The sequence below is a fragment of the Lucilia cuprina genome, chromosome 4 (genome assembly GCF_022045245.1).
Source record: "Lucilia cuprina isolate Lc7/37 chromosome 4, ASM2204524v1, whole genome shotgun sequence".
NCBI lineage: Eukaryota > Metazoa > Arthropoda > Insecta > Diptera > Calliphoridae > Lucilia > Lucilia cuprina.
The window spans coordinates 57,502,113-57,522,054 of record NC_060952.1 but is presented as its reverse complement, the minus strand read 5'-3'; the positions used below and the strand labels follow the sequence as shown (position 1 = coordinate 57,522,054).

Genomic DNA, 19,942 nt, shown 5'->3' with positions numbered 1-19,942 from the left:
AACTATATGAAATACTATGCATGAGTGACTTAAATAATAAATTAAAACATATTATTTTTATTCCAATAGTGTGTTTGTCTCACCCATTGTTTTTTGAATGATTAAATAATATATTTGTAAATACACCTGGAAAATAAATTTTTAGTTTTGACGCTTACAAAAAATATAATCTGTATAGTGGGACATGGCCTTTTGACGCTTACAAAAAATATCATCTGTATAGTGGGACATGGCCCATCCTATTTACACCAGTGAGTATATTCAAAATATTTATTACATTTTAAATAATAAAGCATTTAATTTGTTTTTTACGTTAATTCCTGAATATTTTTACATATTTTTGACAAAAATAATAGATTTTCTATAAGGGGTCTCATAAATTTTGGTAAAGGCATTTACGTCTACTTCAAAGTTATTTATGTGGAATTAAATCGTGTTATTAATGTTTATTAGTTCCTTCAAGTCATCGACTCAGAGAGTAATTCCAATTGGTTTACTTTAAGGCGGGTGTAAACATCAGCACAAAAGCATAATACCTTCCAAATTATGAAAGACTACACATGAGTGACTTAAACAATAAATTAAAAACTCATTGTTTTTGAATGATATGAATAGTGTATTTGTAATGAGAGTGTTTTTGTGATTTAATGCCAGTAGCAGGGATGGCAAAATTGGTACGATGGTAATTTTTTTGATACTATTTGATGTGCAAAAGTACCGTGATACTTCCGAGTCTTATTTGATACTTTCAGAGCTACAATCTCAATATCCGATATCGAGGTCCGCTCACAAGAACCTTTTAACATTTTTATTATTTTCTTTGCTATTAGACTTTTATGTTGATTAATATTTTAATTTGGTTTTAAAATATATTCCATTTTATATTTTTAAATTAAAAAAAATAAAAAGTAAACAAAAACTCGGATTAACGGAAGCATATAAAATAATAAATCGCTTAAACGTAAGAAGCTTAATATGGCTACGAGAACAGAGAACGGTTATACCAATTATTTTTTCTACTACGGGTTGTACTACTGTGCAACTAGGTATATTCCAATGGAGTTAGTAAACAATTTGTTTATATTAAAACAATACAAAAAAGATTGTATGAAACGAATGGGATTGTATGAAATTGGAGTTAAAAAATTCGAACTCATATTCGAAAAAAAATGTAATGCTAATAAAACTCGACCAAATTGGCTGTATTTGGGCAATCTTAAGAACAGCTGATGACGATAGCATATTATCTTCGAACATTTCTTATGCTTTTACTCAATTAACACAATTCATACTACTGGCCAGGGATGGAAAAAGAGATTTTGTTTCAGTATCAAAAAATATTTCAGAGAGTACTTTTTTGGATCTCAAAGTACTTAGGTTAGGTTGATAGGAGGATGTGTACTACATCAAATCCGAAAAAAATGCACCTAGGCCACAATCGGGCCTAGTGTGCGCTCTTTATCATGAAAAAAATAACTGAATGAATTATTCCATTCAGTCAGGAATGCTATTTCCGGAATAACATCACTTCCAACATACTTGGATCTATCTTCGACGAATGCCAGGCAGTGGCAAAGAAAGTGCTCCAGAGTTCCACAGTCCTCTCCACATGCTCTACATACGTCCGAATCCGCACGTCCAATTTTGCGTAAATGTGCTCGTGATCCTGTGTGTCTGCTCAGAACACGTACTATTATACTAACTTCAGACTTGCTCATTTTGAGGAGATTTTTTGTCTTGTTCTCATCACCTTTGATATAATTTGATGAAGTTTTCCCAGGAAATGCATGGTATAGCTACGATACAAATATTACCACGAAATTGTACTTTGTAAAATGTTATATTTAAAACACTCATGGCGCGTTTTCTCAAAACTCAGGACATAATATCTCAGATTCCAGATGTGATGGAGAATATGAAGTAATATTCATATACCACTAAAGTGGTGTAGGGTACAAAAATTATTTTACCAGACAGATTTACTACCGGTTAAACGATATCGGATATTGAGATTGTAGCTCTGAAAGTATCAAATAAGACTCGGAAGTATCACGGTACTTTTGCACATCAAATAGTATCAAAAAAAGTACTATCGTACCAATTTTGCCATCCCTGCTACTGGCATTAAATCACAAAAACACTCTTATTACAAATACACTATTTATATCATTCAAAAACAATGAGTTTTTAATTTATTGTTTAAGTCACTCATGTGTAGTCTTTCATAATGGGGAGGGTATTATGCTTTTGTGCTGATGTTTACCCGCCTTAAAGTATACCAATCGGAATCACTCTCTGAGTCGATGACTTGAAGGAACTTATGAACATTAATAACACGATTTAATTCCACATAAATAACTTTGAAGTAGACGTAAATGCCTTTACCAAAATTTATGAGACCCCTTATAGAAAATCAATTATTTTTGTCAAAAATATGTAAAAATATTCCAGATATTAACGTAAAAAACAAATTAAATGCTTTATTATTTAAAATGTAATAAACATTTTGAATATACTCACTGGTGTAAATAGGATGGGCCATGTCCCACTATACAGATGATATTTTTTGTATGCGTCAAAACTAAAAATTTATTTTCAAGGTGTATTTACAAATATACTATTTATATTATTCAAAAAACAATGGGTGAGACAAACACACTATTGGAAAAAAATAATATGTTTTAATTTATTATTTAAGTCACTCATGCGTAGTATTTCCGTGTGCAAATGATATTTTTTGTAAGCGTCAAGACTAAAAATTTATTTTCCAGGTGTATTTACAAATATACTATTTAATCATTCAAAAAACAATGGGTGAGACAAACACACTATTGGAATAAAAATAATATGTTTTAATTTATTATTTAAGTCACTCATGCATAGTATTTCATATAGTTTTGTCTTTTTTCAAAAATGTATATTATTTTCGGTGGCAAGTGATATTTTCTTGTAAGCCTCAAAACTAAAAATATATTTTTCGAGAGTGTTTAATATTGTGAACGACTCGGTTTTTCAACAGGGTTTTTCTGCTTTACGAGTGTCAGTTTTTTCAAAATGTTGATTTTTCGATTATCGAATTACATTTAAAAAATATTGGAGTCCAGGAACTAGAATATATTTTTCTAATGCATCTTTGGTTAAAGTTTTTTGATTTTCCTAATCCTAATATATATTATAAGTCTTATTGTAAGTCTGTTCGTTTGTTCGTCAATCACGACTAAACGGCTAAAACAATTTTCTTGAAACTTAGAACTTTGGTAGATCTATTCTTGGAGGGTGTTATAGGATATTTTTTATCAAAACCTGGACTAGGAGGGCGCAAAGAGTGGGTAAAATTTGTGAAAAGCGGTCAAAATTAGTACTTTTGAACATAAATACCAATTATTAATGCAAAGGGTGCAAAAACGGGTAAAAAAGGGAGTTCTGTATTTCTGTATATCCTAAAAACACTAAATTTTAATTATTATAAAAGCGATTAAAATTAGTACTTTTGAGCTTAAACACCAATTATTTTCTTTACTTAGATATGACTAACATACATATATTCCATTAAATATTGTTCACAAAAAAATTATAAGGAATTTCTTCATAAGAAGACCTTAAGAATTTTGAATGAATATAATGTTATGAAACCACTTAAAACCCCGGGCTACGCCGGGTATAAAAATTGAGTTAATTAACAAATTTTATTTGTAAAATTTATTGGAATAACTATTTGATAAAATTTTATCAATCTTAAGATTATATTCCAATTACAATAATTAATATTATTGATGTGTTAGTTCGAGAAAAAGCTACGATTACATAGTACCTTACATTAAAGAAATAATTTAAATCAGACGACTAGATCTAAATTTATAATATTTTAAACTGTTAAAAATGTGTTCGGGCCATAAAATTTAAACATAAACGTAATTTTTTCAAAATAAAATTGATTTTGTTAATTAAAAAAAACTGGTTAACCGCTTTTTTCTGAATTTGAAAAATATCAACCTTTTTTAATTGTAAAATTAATTTTTCACTCAAAAATATTTTAAGGCGACTCAGTACGGTCTGCAAAATGTAATATAAATAAACTCATAAGAGTTCATTTAATTACAAGATTCAAAATGCATACATCGAATATAAATCAAACGTCAAATTATTATGAACTTACCACAGTCACATGTTTTTATATTTATATCTTCATAATCGGTTTCCTCGTCTATGCTATCTCCAAAAACATTTGAAATTCCAGATCCAATTCGGAATATTGCATCGAAAAGAAATTTACTTGTGCGATTTTGAGGCTTCTTAATTAAAAAATCGTCATTACACTTTGTTAGTAATTTGCATTCGACAATATTATTGTATAAAAATAAATATAAAAAAAAACGAACTAAAAACATTTTGGATGCAAATTATGCATTTTTATTGTATCATGTCATTATTTGTTAAAATTTTCATGTTATATTTTTAATTTTTTAAGTCAAATGAACAACAATAAGTAAAAAAATATTAGATCACTAAAATAAAAATGTGAATTAGTTATGTGCTGTGTACATCATAGAAAATAATATATTACATTGAAACATATTTTTCTACATACATAATACTGGCAATTTCCTAGCGGACTTTATTATTGACAGTGTTGTCAACTACTTTATACTAAAACGCGCCGTCCATTCATTCAAAACGCACTAAAAAGCGCTCAAATTACTTTTTACACAGTTATTTTTTACACAGGAAGCATATATGGTGGCGAAAAAACGGCATTTCCATGTTTTATAGGATCCTAAATCTCTTTGTAAAATTTTATAAGGATTTGCCTTTAATTTACCCTTCCCGCCATATAAGGCCCCTTCAGAAAATTACTTTAACGCTCATAAAGCTACCTATAATATTCAGTAAAACAACATGTCAAAATTTTCAAATAAAATCAAAAATATTATACGAATAAAAAATTAAAAATCGTATGAATTTCTTAAATTTTTTGAAAAATTTCAAAACGATTGGATTTTTTTGCTTTATTTGAGTTTTATTTTTATTTAAACAAAGAAAAATAGAAAAGAAAAAACAAATAAAAATTTTTCAAAATTGAAATTTCATTTTATTTCAAATCTAATAGTGTAAAAACAAAATATATTTTCAATTTGTTTTTTCTTATCAATTTTCATTTTATTTTGTTTTGACAGTATGAAATAAAAATCTAACGATTTCTTTAATAGATATGCAGCTTAACTCGCTAAAGAATGCATTTATAGCCGAGAAGTTCAGCATTAACATGTTTTATAGGGTCCTAAATCTCTTCGTCAAATTTTATAAGGATCGGTACATAATTGGCCCAAGCCCCCATATAAGGTCCTCTTCAGAAAATGATTTAACGCATTACTGCCTTAAAAGTACGGATACATTGATGACACTTGACGCAAATATGTTTCATACAAGTCAAAATATCTCTACCAAATTTTTTGAGGATCGGTTTTTAATTCGGTACATAATTGGCCCAAGCCCCCATATAAGGTCCTCTTCAGAAAATGATTTAACGCATTACTGCCTTAAAAGTACGGATACATTGATGACACTTGACGCAAATATGTTTCATACAAGTCAAAATCTCTCTACCAGATTTTTTGAGGATCTGTTTTTAATTGACCCTAAACCCCACATAAAGTGTCCTTCAGAAAAATACTTTAACGGCTTAAAAATACGAGTATAGCTATAAAATTTGACATACATAAATATGTTTGTTACAAGACAAAATATCTATGCTAAATGTTATGAGGATTGGTACATTATTGACCGTAGCCCCTATATAAGGTTCCCTAAAAACGCACATTACTGTATTAAAAATACAACTACAGTGAAGAAATTCCACACAAATATCTTTTATATAAGCCAATATCTAAATCAAATATTTTATGAACATCGATACACAATTAACCAACCCCTAATTTAAAGTAAGTAATGTTAACGCTATACTGGCTAAAAACGTGTATAGCGATGAAATTCGACATTCATAAATAAGATTGAGGATCGCTTTATAATTAACCCTACCCCCATATGAGATCGCCTTAAAAAACACGTAAACGCTAATTGTTTTAAAAATGAGAATACAGCGAAATTCGAGATAACTACGTTTATTTTATACTCTCAGGGCCACAATCTCAGTATCAGATTATAGTATTTTTGTATGAAAACTTTCCATATATATAACAAGACATTGAGAAAATAAAGTCAAAGTATCTAGAAAATTCAACATTTGTAAAAAAATTTTATTAAAATATGATACCCTACACCATTTAACCGATAATTACGAAAATCAGTAGTATTATTAAGACTTATATAGAACTAAGTTTTGCCGATGATTGTTGCAATACTACAATATTAACCGCAATTATAAACTCAAAAACCCTTTCGGGCGGTAGGGTTATATGATTTTAACCGTTTTCAATAGGCTTTGTCGTTGGGCTGAAAAACACGTTTGATTCAAATTTCATCAAAATATCTTAAAAATTGCGAACTGTACCTTGCGCACAGCTAGGCGGACGGAAATGGCTTAATCGACTAAGAGAGTGATACTGCATCGATCGTGGGTGTAGGGTTAATATATTTGTGCGTAACAAACATCATCACAAACGTATAATACCCTCCCAATTGGTGTGAGTATAATAATTAAGTATTAAAGAATGCCATATACCCTACACCACTTTAGTGGGGAGGGTATTTTGCGTTTGTGCTGATGTTTGTAACACCCAAAAATATTGGTCCTAGAAGTTATAATCACCCCTAATAGCATTATAATTTAAGTATATTAATCACCCTAATAATGTGATAATTTTAGTATATTAATCATATTATAATTCATATGAAATCGATCAATAAAAACGCTTGCTGACAAAAACTTAAATTCAACATAAAATCAATTCCTTTCCATTAAAACGAAAACAATGTTGCAACTTAATAAAAACGCTTGCTCGCAAAAACTAAAACAAACATACGTATAAATATTAACACTAAAATTCAACATAAATTCAATTGCTTTACATTAAAATAAAAACTTGCATGTTTATCCACAGCATTGTGTACAAACATACATACATACAAACCCAAACACAATATTGTTATCAACAATTGCTGGATGTCAAGCTTTGTTTTAAAAAGTAGAAATGGCTTAATCGACTAAGAGAGTGATACTGCATCGATCGTGGGTGTAGGATTAATATATTTGTGCGTAACAAACATCATCACAAACGTATAATACCCTCCCAACTGGTGTGAGTATAATAATTAAGTATTAAAGAATGCCATATACCCTACACCACTTTAGTGGGGAGGGTATTTTGCGTTTGTGTTGATGTTTGTAACACCCAAAAACATTGATCCTAGAAGTTATAATCACCCCTAATAGAATTATAATTTAAGTATATTAATCACCCTAATAATGTAATAATTTAAGTATATTAATTATATTATAATTCATATGAAATCGATCAATAAAAACGCTTGCTCACAAAAACTTAAATTCAACATAAAATCAATTCCTTTCCCTTAAAATGAAAACAATGTTGCAACTTAATAAAAACGCTTGCTCGCAAAAACTAAAACAAACATACGTATAAATAGTAACACTAAAAATCAACATAAATTCAATTGCTTTCCATTAAAATTAAAAACTCGCATCTTTGTCCACAGCATTGTGTACAAGCGTGCATACATACAAACCAAAACACAATATTGTTATCAACAATTGCTTTGTTTTAAAAAGTAGAAAATAAACCTAAGATCGATTTCAAAATAATGAAATTATCAAATAAGCATTTATATTAAACATTGATTTCAAAATAATGTAATTATCAAATAAGCACTTTTTTAGATTTAAGATTTAAGAAAATTATATAAAGTTTAGTAATATACTTACTCTCAAAACATCAACACTATAATTGGCACAGTCGGTGAAAGGATCCCAAAAACAATACGACAGATCGTATTAAGGATTCAGTGAAACGAATAATAATAAGAAATATCTTATTAATTGTTCAGTGAAAAAATACTAAAATGAAAGATCTTATTAAGGATTCATTTCAGAAAAAATTGTATGTATATAATAAAATAATAATACGAAAGATCGTATTCTAAAGATCCAGTTAACAAGAAAAACAAGTAAGATTGCTATACAGTAGTTTTCCGGTTTAACGAACATTCGTTTTAACGAAAATCGCGTTTAACGAACAGACCAATTTTTTCTATTGAGTTCCTTATATAACGAACAAAAATTATTTTTTTAATTATTCACATGACAAAAACCCACTTTTAAGTTAGTACTGCATATAACGAACAATTCACTTTAACGAACTGGCCTGACAACATATACGTTCGTTAAATCGGAAAACTACTGTATTTGGCATTTAAAAAACAACATTAAAAAACAAAATACACAAGGCATCGAAACCAACAGACATCTACATAACGAAAAACAAAAACAAAATAATCAACGCAATAAAACCAACCTACATCCAAATATACGAACAGAATTCACAAAAACAAAATACACAACTCAATGACGGCAACAGCATCCAAACATACAAAACAAAATACACATCTGAGTAAAACCAAATACATCTACACACACGTGTACATCTTTTTCTAATATACAGCATTGTTGTTGCCTTTTTAACAAAGCATGAAAAAATATGACATTTTTTGATGAAATTTTCAGAGGTTGTCTCAGATTTTTGCTCATATCTCCGTTTTTTACCGTCGATATCTGGGGTCCTCTAAAAACTGATTTCAACAGACAGACGGACATGGCTTAATCGACTCCGCTGTCTACAAGGATCCAGAATATATATACTTTATAGGGTCGGAAAATTATATTTTAGAAATTACAAACGGAATGACAAACTTATATATACCCTTCTCACGAAGGTAAAGGGTATAAAAACGAAAAAAAGAAGAAATATTTTAAATAAAGTGAGAATATAATAACTAAAGCTATATTAAACTACGAATATATAATTAGACTGTGATGTTTTAAATAACTTAAACTGTATAAAACCATGAAAATATACTAAACATCAAATATAAAAAAGAGAAAAAAAAAACAACAACAACACTGCTGAACTATGAAAGAATAAATGAACTGTGAGAAAAATATATAAGAATAATAAATAAAATAAATTACTAAAAATTACTAAAAAAATTATATGAAGGAAGAATCGAAATCATAGGCAAGAAACTACTGAGGAAGAACTGATATCACAATCAAGCAGTAATCGTAAACCTTAAGTTTAATATCATATATCTTGAGTTTAATATTATATATAATCGTAAGACTAAAAGTTTAATATACATAGAAAGTCTAATATACATAAGGGAATTTTATTGTAAAATTTTTTGACAATTGAAGAGACAAAGCACAGTGGTATAGAAAAAAAAGAGGGAAATAATTCGGTAACTTCTAAACGGTTAATCCGATTTTAATGAAATTTGGTATGCACAAAGAGGAGATGTTGTCGAGTTTAAGTTTTGAATTTAGACCTTATAGGCCAACCAGGGGCCCGCCGGGGGTCCTCAAATTAGGACACCTATTTCTTCATTTGAGTTCCGATTTAAAAAAATACGAAAGATCGTATTAAGGATTCAGTGAAACGAATAATAATAAGAAATATCTTATTAATTGTTCAGTGAAAAAAATACTAAAAAGAAAGATCTTATTAAGAATTCATTTCAGAAAAAAATTGTATATATAATAAAATAATAATACGAAAGATCGTATTCTAAAGATCCAGTTAACAAGAAAAACAAGTAAGATTGCTATATTCGGCTTTGACGAATCTTATATACCCTACACAATAAAAAACAAAATACACAAGGCATCGAAACCAACAGACAAAGAATAAATAAGAAGTGAAACGCTGTCAAAAAGTACCTAAGTCTACTGTCAGTCGGTACCTAACTCTAAGAATGTGTTAGTAGAATTCTCAAGCCAACATAGTTGCAAAAAATCGGATTTAAAAATTTAAAAAAAAATTCTTTCATTTGAATTTATATTTTAAAAGATTTCTTTAAATATTTTGCAACATAATTTATCTATAAACATTATAAATGAACGTATCTTTGCTTTTTAATCTGCAATATTGAAATAATAATTAAGTTAGTTGAAATATTTTTTTCTTGTACCATACGAAAATTTACAACATTGTTCTTTTTTCGTTTTAATTTCAACAACAAAAATTAAATGTCAAAAAAATAAAAAATATTTTTTTCGTTTGTAAAAAATTAAATCTTTTCGGGCTATTAAATATATTTAAGGTGTGCAAAAAAATAATAAAATATAACGTTAAGTGATAAAAATATTTTCAAGTTCTATAAGCCACGAATTTTCGCGACAAAGTTTTGAAGTTTGGAGAGAGAGTAAGTTTCTTACATATGTGTTGGAGTTACACAGAACTCGTCTTTGAGAAGAGCGTAACGTTGTTGTTGTAAAAAAATGACAGCGTTCAGTGCCAACAGACATCTACATAACGAAAAACACAGAAAAACAAAAACAAAACAAACAACGCAATAAAACCAACCTACATCCAAATATACGAACAGAATTCACAAAAACAAAATACACAACTCAATGACGGCAACAGCATCCAAACATACAAAACAAAATACACAGCTGAGTAAAACCAAATACATCTACACACACTTGTACATATTTTGTTGTTGCTTTTTTACCAAAGCATGAAATAATATGACATTTTTTGATGAAATTTTCAGAGGTTGTCTCAGATTTTTGCTCATATCTCCGTTATTTACCGACCGATTTAGTTAATTTTAAATAGCGATCTTCTCGAAAGCATGTCGATATCTGGGGTCCTCTAAAAACAAATTTCAACAGCCAGACGGACATGGCTTAATCGACTCCGCTATCTACAAGGATCCACAATATATATAGTTTATAGGGTCGGAAAATTATATTTTAGAAATTACAAACGGAATGACAAAGTTATATATACCCTTCTCACGAAGGTAAAGGGTATAAAACGAAAAAAAAAAGAAATATTTTAAATAAAGTGAGAATATAATAACTATTAAGCTATATTAAACTACGAATATATAATTAGACTGTGATGTTTTAAATAACTTAAACTGTATAAAACCATGAAAATATACTAAACATCAAATATAAAAAAGAGAAAAAAAAAAACAACAACAACACCGCTGAACTATGAAAGAATAAATGAACTGTGAGAAAAATATATAAGAATAATAAATAAAATAAATTACTAAAAATTACTAAAAAAAATTATATGAAGGAAGAATCGAAATCATAGGCAAGAAACTACTGAGGAAGAACTGATATCACAACCAACTAGTAATCAAGCAGTAATCGTAAACCTTAAGTTTAATATCATATATCTTGAGTTTAATATTATATATAATCGTAAGACTAAAAGTTTAATATACATAGAAAGTCTAATATACATAAGGAAATTTTATTGTAAAATTTTTTGACAATTGAAAGTCTCTTTCAGCACAGTGGTATAGGAAAAAAAAGAGGGAAATAATTCGGTAACTTCTAAACGGTTAATCCGATTTTAATGAAATTTGGTATGCATAAAGAGGAGGTGTTCATTTAAGTTCCGGTTTAAAAAAATATAGAATCTCCTCATCGAGCACTATTATCTGTTATACTTTAGGAGATATTCGCATTTGAAAATTAAAATTTTAAAATTTTTACCGTCCTTACCTTAGTTTCCAAAACTAAATAAAAATTTCGAATTTTCTTATTAAAGTTTAATTTTCAAAAAAGTTTTAAAAAATCCCAAAAATGAGATTTTTGGTATTTTGCCTATTATATCCATAGCAGGGGCGGGGTTATCGAAACCCGTTACAATATGATTAAGAACATATTGGGTCATATAAAACAGGTCACTATAATTTGATATCGACTATGCGATTTGAGAATTTTTGCTCAAAATTGAATTTTCCATAAAAAATAGGGTTTTTTTTGAGGGACCTGGTCCCCTCGGTATCAAAAATTTTTAGGTTTTGTTTCATTTGTCGTATTTTATGTAAAGTCAGCTTTCCAAAAAGTATAAATTCTATATACATCTTTTTATAAACTTTTTAGATAACTTAAAAAGAAAAAGATAATTTTTCCCAAAAAAAAATAGCAAAAAATCGCATTTTTTAATTTTTTAAATTAAAATGCCTATAACTTTGGACTCAGTCATGATTTTTACATAATTCTTTCTCTGCTTGATATATAAACTTGTTTTTAAGCTAATAAAAGAATAATGGGAATATTTGGACCCGCTATTATAAAAAAACTAAAGTAAGGACGGTAAAAATTTTAAAATTTAAATACCACTCTATGACGGAAATAAGGACGATTTGAACACTTTCACTAGATTAGTGGATAGAATCTATCCATTACTTACAAATTATTATGAGAACTCACAGCTACTATTTTTGAACATTGTTAGGAGCAAAATCATCGGTAAGGCAAAATAATGCATTAAAATTAAAACACAAGCAAGGCCGGGCATAATGACCGTATTGAAAAATAATTTTGGGGAGAAAAAGTCGTGTGAAGAACTTTACGATGACTTAAGGTGACTTTGATACGACAACGATTGACTTTTATGATGACATAAAATTTCATTTAAGACGTTTGAATAATAAGGCATCGATGATAATGGGCGAGGGGGAAGGTCTTAATCAAGTGAGTATTAACCCTCCGTCATGCACATGTTCCGATAGTCACGTACGTAGCACATGTATCTGGCGAGATACACTATGTATTTCAGTACATTTATATGAAAAATATGCCATTTTATTAACAATATTATCATATGTAACAATATTTGTAGAGGGTACCTGGAGACTCAAACCCCTAACCAAATTAGAAATATATTAAAATCACAGTTAAATTCGTAAAATATCTGGCCAGATACATGCGCATGACGGAGGGTTAATAACCAGAGATCTGCGTTATATATTTTTAAGAATAAAATACCAGAACCAATGAGGACGGTATTGTCGTGTAAAAATCCTGCTTCCTTGGAGAAAGCTATGGATATATTGTTTGAAGGTGGTTACGATAAAATGGGCAAAGATTGACAGTTTACGAAGAATCAAAATAAAGACAAGGTTAAAGAATATAGTGGTGTGAATAGGAAACAGGATTATCAATATAATGATAATAGAACAAATAACTATCGCGAACCGAACAATGACAATCGACAAAAACATTTCAGTAGTCAACGTGACTACCAAACTGATAGACGAAATAATTACCAATACCAAGGACAGAATAACGGCTCTAACCAAACTGCACGGAATCAGAGTTATTATAGAAGTGGTGGTCAAGATCAACCACAATCGCGAAGACTCTATGATGGTGGTGCACGGCAACCACAATTGCGGAGATTTCATGGTGATAATGTGCATCAATCACAATCGCAAAGGTTTTATAATGGAAATACACAGGGACAAAGATGGAATCACAATAATAACCGTTATAATGGTGGTCAAAATCCTCAACAACAATTTGTGTCTGAAAATTTTCTGGAGCCGGCCTCGGGGGCAGGTTACCATTTTTAACAATTAAAACTAGGTTAGGATTTGTTAGATTAAGACATGGGTGCGACAAATTCAATTTTTAATCCAGGTATTTGTAACCCGGAAAGGATTCATTCGACGAATTCTCTTTTGATAAAGACACTACAACATCGGGTTTATGTTAACGAAAAGGCCATAGTGCCCATTTTTGAGGAGTATGATGGTGGTGATGTGAGTTTTATATAGTGAAGTTCCATGATTTTTATGATGGTCTGATAGGTAATGATATATTGCGACCGTTGAACGCCTGTATAAATTATAAGAATAAGCAGATAACTATCGGTAATAAAACATTGCCGATGTTGTTTGAGAGCGAAGTGCTGGAAGGAAGAATGATGAAAATTCCACTTGATTCAGATTTGGCTTATTTTAGGGAAGAAAACCGGGGTAGAGTTTTAAGGGAAGGAATATTAGAAACGGAAAATGGAGAATTAGAGATAAATTTGTTGTCTGATGACAATCGTCTGACTACGCAGGAGGCAGATCACGAGAATTTCAATGTAATTGAGGGAAAAGATTCGGACAGAACATCTTAACGTCGAGGAGAAATCGGAAATTTTGAAAATGGTAAGGAGGTATTCGGATATTTTTTATCAAGAGAATTCGAGGTTGACTTTCACATCTGCTATAAAGCATGAGATTAGGACTACTAATAATATACCCATACATACTAAATCATACCGTTTTCCATACATACATTAAAATGAAGTTCAAGAACAAATTCGGGAAATGCTTGACAATAATATAATTAGGCATAGTAACTCTCCATATTCGGCACCCATTTGGATCGTGGCGAAGAAGGCCGACGCGAGTGGAAAGAATAAATGGAGACTTGTCATCGATTATAGGAAACTTAATGAGGTAACCATAGATGACAGATACCCAATACCAAACATAGACGAAATCCTAGATAAACTGGGTAGATGCCAGTATTTTAGTACATTGATTTAGCAAAAGGATTTCACCAGATAGAAATAAGAGAGGAAGATGTCCATAAGACATATGCCTTCACTGTGAAAGGAGGTCATTATGAGTTCTTACGAATGCCGTTTGGGTTGAAGACAGCCTCGGCGACGTTTCAAAGACTTATGAACAATGTTCTTAGGGACTACATAAACAAGATCTACTTAGTTTATTTGGATGATATTATCATCTTTTCTACCTCTCTTTAAGAGCACATTAACTCAATCAACCTGATTTTTCACCAATTGCACCGTAAGGTGCAATTGGATAAATCAAAATTTCTCAAAAGAGAAACTGAATTCCTTGGCCATATTTTTACTCCCTTTGGAATAAAACCGAATCCTGAGAAAATAGAATGTGTAAAGAATTTTCCACTTCCAAAGACCCCAAACAAATAAAACAATTTCTTGGATTAACAGGATATTATAGAAGATTCATTAAGCATTACTCCTTGACCGCTAAACCAATGACCAAGTACTTGAAAAAAGATGCCAAGATTAACATTTCAGGCCTAAACCAATGACCAAGTACTAGAAAAAAGATGCCAAGATTAACATTTCAGGCCCACAATACTTGGATAGTTTAAATACCCTCAGGACTCTGCTTACGCATGATCCAATTCTTACATACCCAGATTTTTCAAAAAAGTTTACTCTTACAACAGACGCGAGTAATTTCGCTTTGGGAGCAATACTCTCACAAGATAATCACCCAATTTGCTATGCAAGTCGTACCCTTAATGAACACAAGTGTAATTACAGCACCATTGAAAAAGAATTACCGGCTATCGTCTGGGCCACTAAATATTTCCGTCCATATCTTTTTGGACGAAAGTTCATAATTGAGACCGACCATAAACCTCTCACATGGCTGTTTTCGGTTATAGAACCAGGTTCTAAACTCTCCGAATATTCATATCAAATATAAGAAAGGAACAAAAAATGGAAACGTCGATGCATTGTCAAGAATAGAACCCGAATCCGTTGATATTAATGCTTTGGAGTGCGGGTTTGGTATAAAGGAAACAGAATCACCTATAAATATATTCAAGAATCAAATTATTATTATTATTATTAAGGTCACTTCAGGTGCGGCTAGAATTAAAAATGAGAAAATGTTTAAGAATACCAGGAAGACAATAGGAGTCAGAGAATTCGATAGAGCGACCTCAATATCCTTGTTGAAGAATCATTTTAATTCAAATAAACTGAACGCGGTTATTGTGAAGACATTATAATTTTGACATTAAGTATTTCAAGGTTTCTTAACGAATTATTTTCGGAGGTTGCTTTTGAACCCCTGCCTGATGACGAGAATAGAACTCTGATTGTTAGGGAAAATACTGTTTTCGTCCATCGGGATAACGTATACAGATCAAATTCCTTGGAGTACGGAAGGTTAGAACAAATAAAAGATGACTGCCTGACGAACATTGTAAAAAACCTAGAACCTAGGTGTAATATGAATGTGACAAGGGACCAAGAGGAAAAGGAAATTTACCTTGGTTTACTAATATTTAAGCTCTATGGGGACGAAATCATTACGAACTGTAAAAGTCCTCGAAAATTGGAGGATTTTAGAACATATCTCGTAAAATTAGAAAATTGCGTTATTAAAACAAAATCAAAAACTTATGAAAATTATAAAATTAATGTAAAAAAAAATTTTGTTTTGGAAAATTTTATTTTAAAAATCGGGAAGGATAATATGTTGTTTCCTGATCTAACTATAAAAGATATACCGCCTTATGCAAAAACTGTTATTCAGTTAACAATGGTTGTTAAAACCTGTTTTTATATGGAAAAAGTGCGTAGAAAACTGTTGTTAACTTTAATAATCGTTTTTGCATAAGGCCCATACACTTTAACGAGACTATGAAAGTTGTTAAACATAAATTATTTAAGAATATTTTAATTAATACGGGCAGTAGTTTGACTATTTTCACTATTCTTGTTGCTATTGTAATTGTAATTTATATAAAAACTTTAAAGACAAGAACCTATATTGTAACTTCGTCGGAGCCTCACTCTAACGATGAAGGAGTTATAATCATCCCTAATAGAATTATAATTTAAATATATTAATCACCCTAATAATGTAATAATTTAAGTATATTAATCATATTATAATTCATATGAAATCGATCAATAAAAACGCTTGCCCACAAAAACTTAAATTCAGCATAAAATCAATTGCTTTCTATTAAAATGAAAACAATGTTGCAACTTAATAAAAACGTTTGCTCGCAAAAACTAAAACAAACATACGTATAAATTTAACACTAAAATTCAACATAAATTCAATTGCTTTCCATAAAAATACAAAACTTGCATGTTTGCGACAGCAAACCAAAACACAATATTGTTATCAACAATTGCGAGTGGTCAAGCTTTGTTTTAAAAAGTGGAAAAATAAACCTATGATCGTTTTCAAAACAATGAAATTATCAAATAAGCATTTATTTTAAATATTGATTTCAAAATAATGTAATTATCAAATAAGCACTTTTTTAGATTTAAGAAAATTAAATAAAGTTTAGTAATATACTTACTCTCAAAACATCAACACTATAATTCCTAGACTCACCTTAAAGTATATCAATCGGCTCAGAATCACTTTCCGAGTCGATTTAGCTATGCCCGTCTGCCCGCCCTCCTGTCTGTGTGCTTATTAGAGTATTCTAACGATTAATCGTCGTTCGGTTAATCGATTAATTTTTGACGATTAATCGTTCAAATTAATGAAAATTGTCAAATTTCAAATAACGAATAAACCGAATAATTTCTATCAATTAACCGATTATTAAAAACTCACTATTTAGCATTCAAATTTTCTACAAAATTTAATATTATTATAATAAATTTTCTTCTTTACTTAATTTCTTAATCAATTTTCTATAATAAAGAAAATTTATTTGATGATTTTTGAAAAGAAATCATAAGTATTTCTAATAAGTTTTCAGCAACAGTTATAGTTGAACTAGTGTTCAATGGAACGTATGAATTCTAGAACTCGTTGAAAATCTTAAAAGCAGTAATGTCTTTATATAGAAAACCATTTCACATAAACAGGAATAATTTCTAGTATTTGATAAAAAACTAAACATAGAATTGAAGTGAAAGAAGTGAAAATAATATTTTTGTTTATAAACCGTGCAAAAGCTACTTTCAAACATGATAAAATCTATGCGTACAGAAAACTGTGGACCATTAGTATTAACTCTGTGTACTCAGTTTTTCATAATTAGCTCTTATGCTCCTGTAAAAGGACTTTAAAGTTTAAAAGACATCCAATTTCAAAAGATGGAATTTCAAATTTATATTAAAAAGTTGGTATTAATATTAATTTCAAATGAAGCTGAGTTCCTCTTCTTCGAAATAATATAATTTATTTCAAATAATCAAGAAAGAATTGGAAATATTTTAAATATTCGTTTGTAGTCCTTTAAACTTTGAAATCCTTTTATAAGGACATAAAAATCGGAGTACGCAATTCTATATTTACCTTATCAACTTTTCCATGTGTGAATGCTTTTTTCAAAATTGTTACAGGGTGTATATGAAGAAAAATATTGTTAAAAACAATAATAACATTTAATTTATTTTTATTTGAATAACCGAATAATTTTTAATTATCCGATTATTAACCGGCTAACATAAAACTTCAAATAATTATTTGTCGAATAAACCGAATAAACCCGAATAATTGAATGCCCTAGTGCCTATGTAAACCTTTTGAGCACGCTACAGATTTTCAAGATAATTTGATGAAGTTTTGCACATATTTTTTTTATACCCACCATCAAAAATATTGGGGGTATATTGATTTTGTCATTCCGTGTGTAACACATCGAAATATAGCTCTAAGACCCCATAAAGTATATATATTCTGGGACCTCGTAAGATTCTAAAACGATCTAGCTATGACCGCCCGTCTGTTGTTGGCAGCGCCACAAAATAAGAGATATAGAGATGAAATTTTCCCAAAATATATTTTATCAGAAATGTTTGGTATTGAAAATGGGCAAAATTGGTCAACGATTTCACATAGCCCCCATACAAATGTACCCCCCGGAATATTGTATAATGAAATTCAAATATTCACAAATTCGTTGTTTATGAAGCAAATACCACAAAATTTCGCATAGGTCAGTTTTTTGATGTCTGAAATAAAATTCTGCATTATGGCGGACATAGGACCATAATTGGCCATACATCCCCCCCATTTAAGGTCCCCTTTAGAAAATGACTAATAAGCTGATTACTGACTTAAAAATGAAATATAACGACATACAAAAGTTTCGTGCGAGCCAATATCTCTCCACCAAATTTTATGTGGATCGGTCCATAATTGATCCTACCCCCATATAAGGTCCCCTTCAGAAAATGACTTAAACGCTGATTACTGACTTAAACAAACGAGTATAGCGATGAAATTTGACATTAGTGAGTGTCTTAGTAGCAAAAACCTCTCTATGAAATTTTATGAGAATCGGTTCACAATTGACCCTATCCCCCTACAAGGTCCCCTTCAGAAAATTACTTTAACGCTCATTACTGGCTTAAAAATACGACAATAGCGGTAAAATTTAACAGAAGTAAGTTTTATACTAGCCAAACCCTCTCTACTAAATTTTATTTGGATTGATTCATAATTGACCCTACCCCCCATATAAAGTCCCCTTCAGAAAATGACTTAAACGCTGATTACTGTATAGCGATGGAATTTGACATTAGTAGTAATATGTAAGTATCTTAGGATCCAAAACTTTTCCACCAAATTTTAAGTGGATCGGTCTATAATTGACCCTACCCCTCATATAAGGTCCCCTTCATAAAATTACTTTAACACTCATTACTGGTTTCAAAATACGAGTACAGCAATGAAATTTCCCAGAATTAAGTTTTATACTAGGCAATATCTCTCTACGAAATTTTATGTGGATAGTTGGCCCTACCCCCCATAAAATATCCCCCCAAAAAATTTCTTTCATGCACATTACTGGCTTACAAATAGGATTATAGCAATGAAATTTCACAGAAGTAAGATTTATACGAGTCAAAATTTTATGTAGAACTACCCCCTATGTTAATGTTTTATATTGTCAACAAAAGTTAGTTTTATAGAACAATGAATGACAAACTATAGTAATCGGGCCTCATTTGCCTCTAGCCCTCATACAAACTCCCCTTCAGAAAACGACTTGAAGGTCAACTTTAACTTATAAAAACTAAAAAAAAAACAAGTAGGAAAGTATAGTCGGGCATGGCCGACCCTACACCATGAGTATATTTTTAAAATTTTTACTTTTTATAAAATTTTTATTTTTTATAAAGAAAGTTTTATGTTGAATATTACCAATAATTCCAAAATATTTAAG

At 30.0% G+C, this 19,942-nt stretch overlaps 2 protein-coding genes across 3 annotated transcripts in view; one reads left to right on the top strand and one right to left on the bottom strand.

The window, feature by feature from the left end:
• The window catches only part of LOC124419467 (trypsin-1), a 140,155-nt gene extending 135,679 nt beyond the window's left edge, over positions 1–4,476 (bottom strand). The window contains exon 1 of one of the 2 annotated variants that reach the window (XM_046949097.1): positions 4,157–4,476. In XM_046949097.1, the coding sequence (XP_046805053.1) occupies positions 4,157–4,388 (232 nt within the window). In that variant the 5' untranslated portion in view covers positions 4,389–4,476. The remainder of the gene's footprint in view (positions 1–4,156) is intronic. The other variant, XM_046949096.1, reaches the window with a different exon arrangement.
• Positions 4,477–13,002: 8,526 nt separating this feature from the next.
• Positions 13,003–13,581, top strand: LOC124419222 (GATA zinc finger domain-containing protein 24-like). The gene is made up of 2 exons (XM_046947840.1): positions 13,003–13,069; positions 13,124–13,581. The coding sequence occupies exons 1-2, from the start codon at positions 13,003–13,005 to the stop codon at positions 13,579–13,581; spliced, it is 525 nt and encodes a 174-aa protein (XP_046803796.1).
• The last annotated feature ends 6,361 nt before the right edge of the window (positions 13,582–19,942 follow it).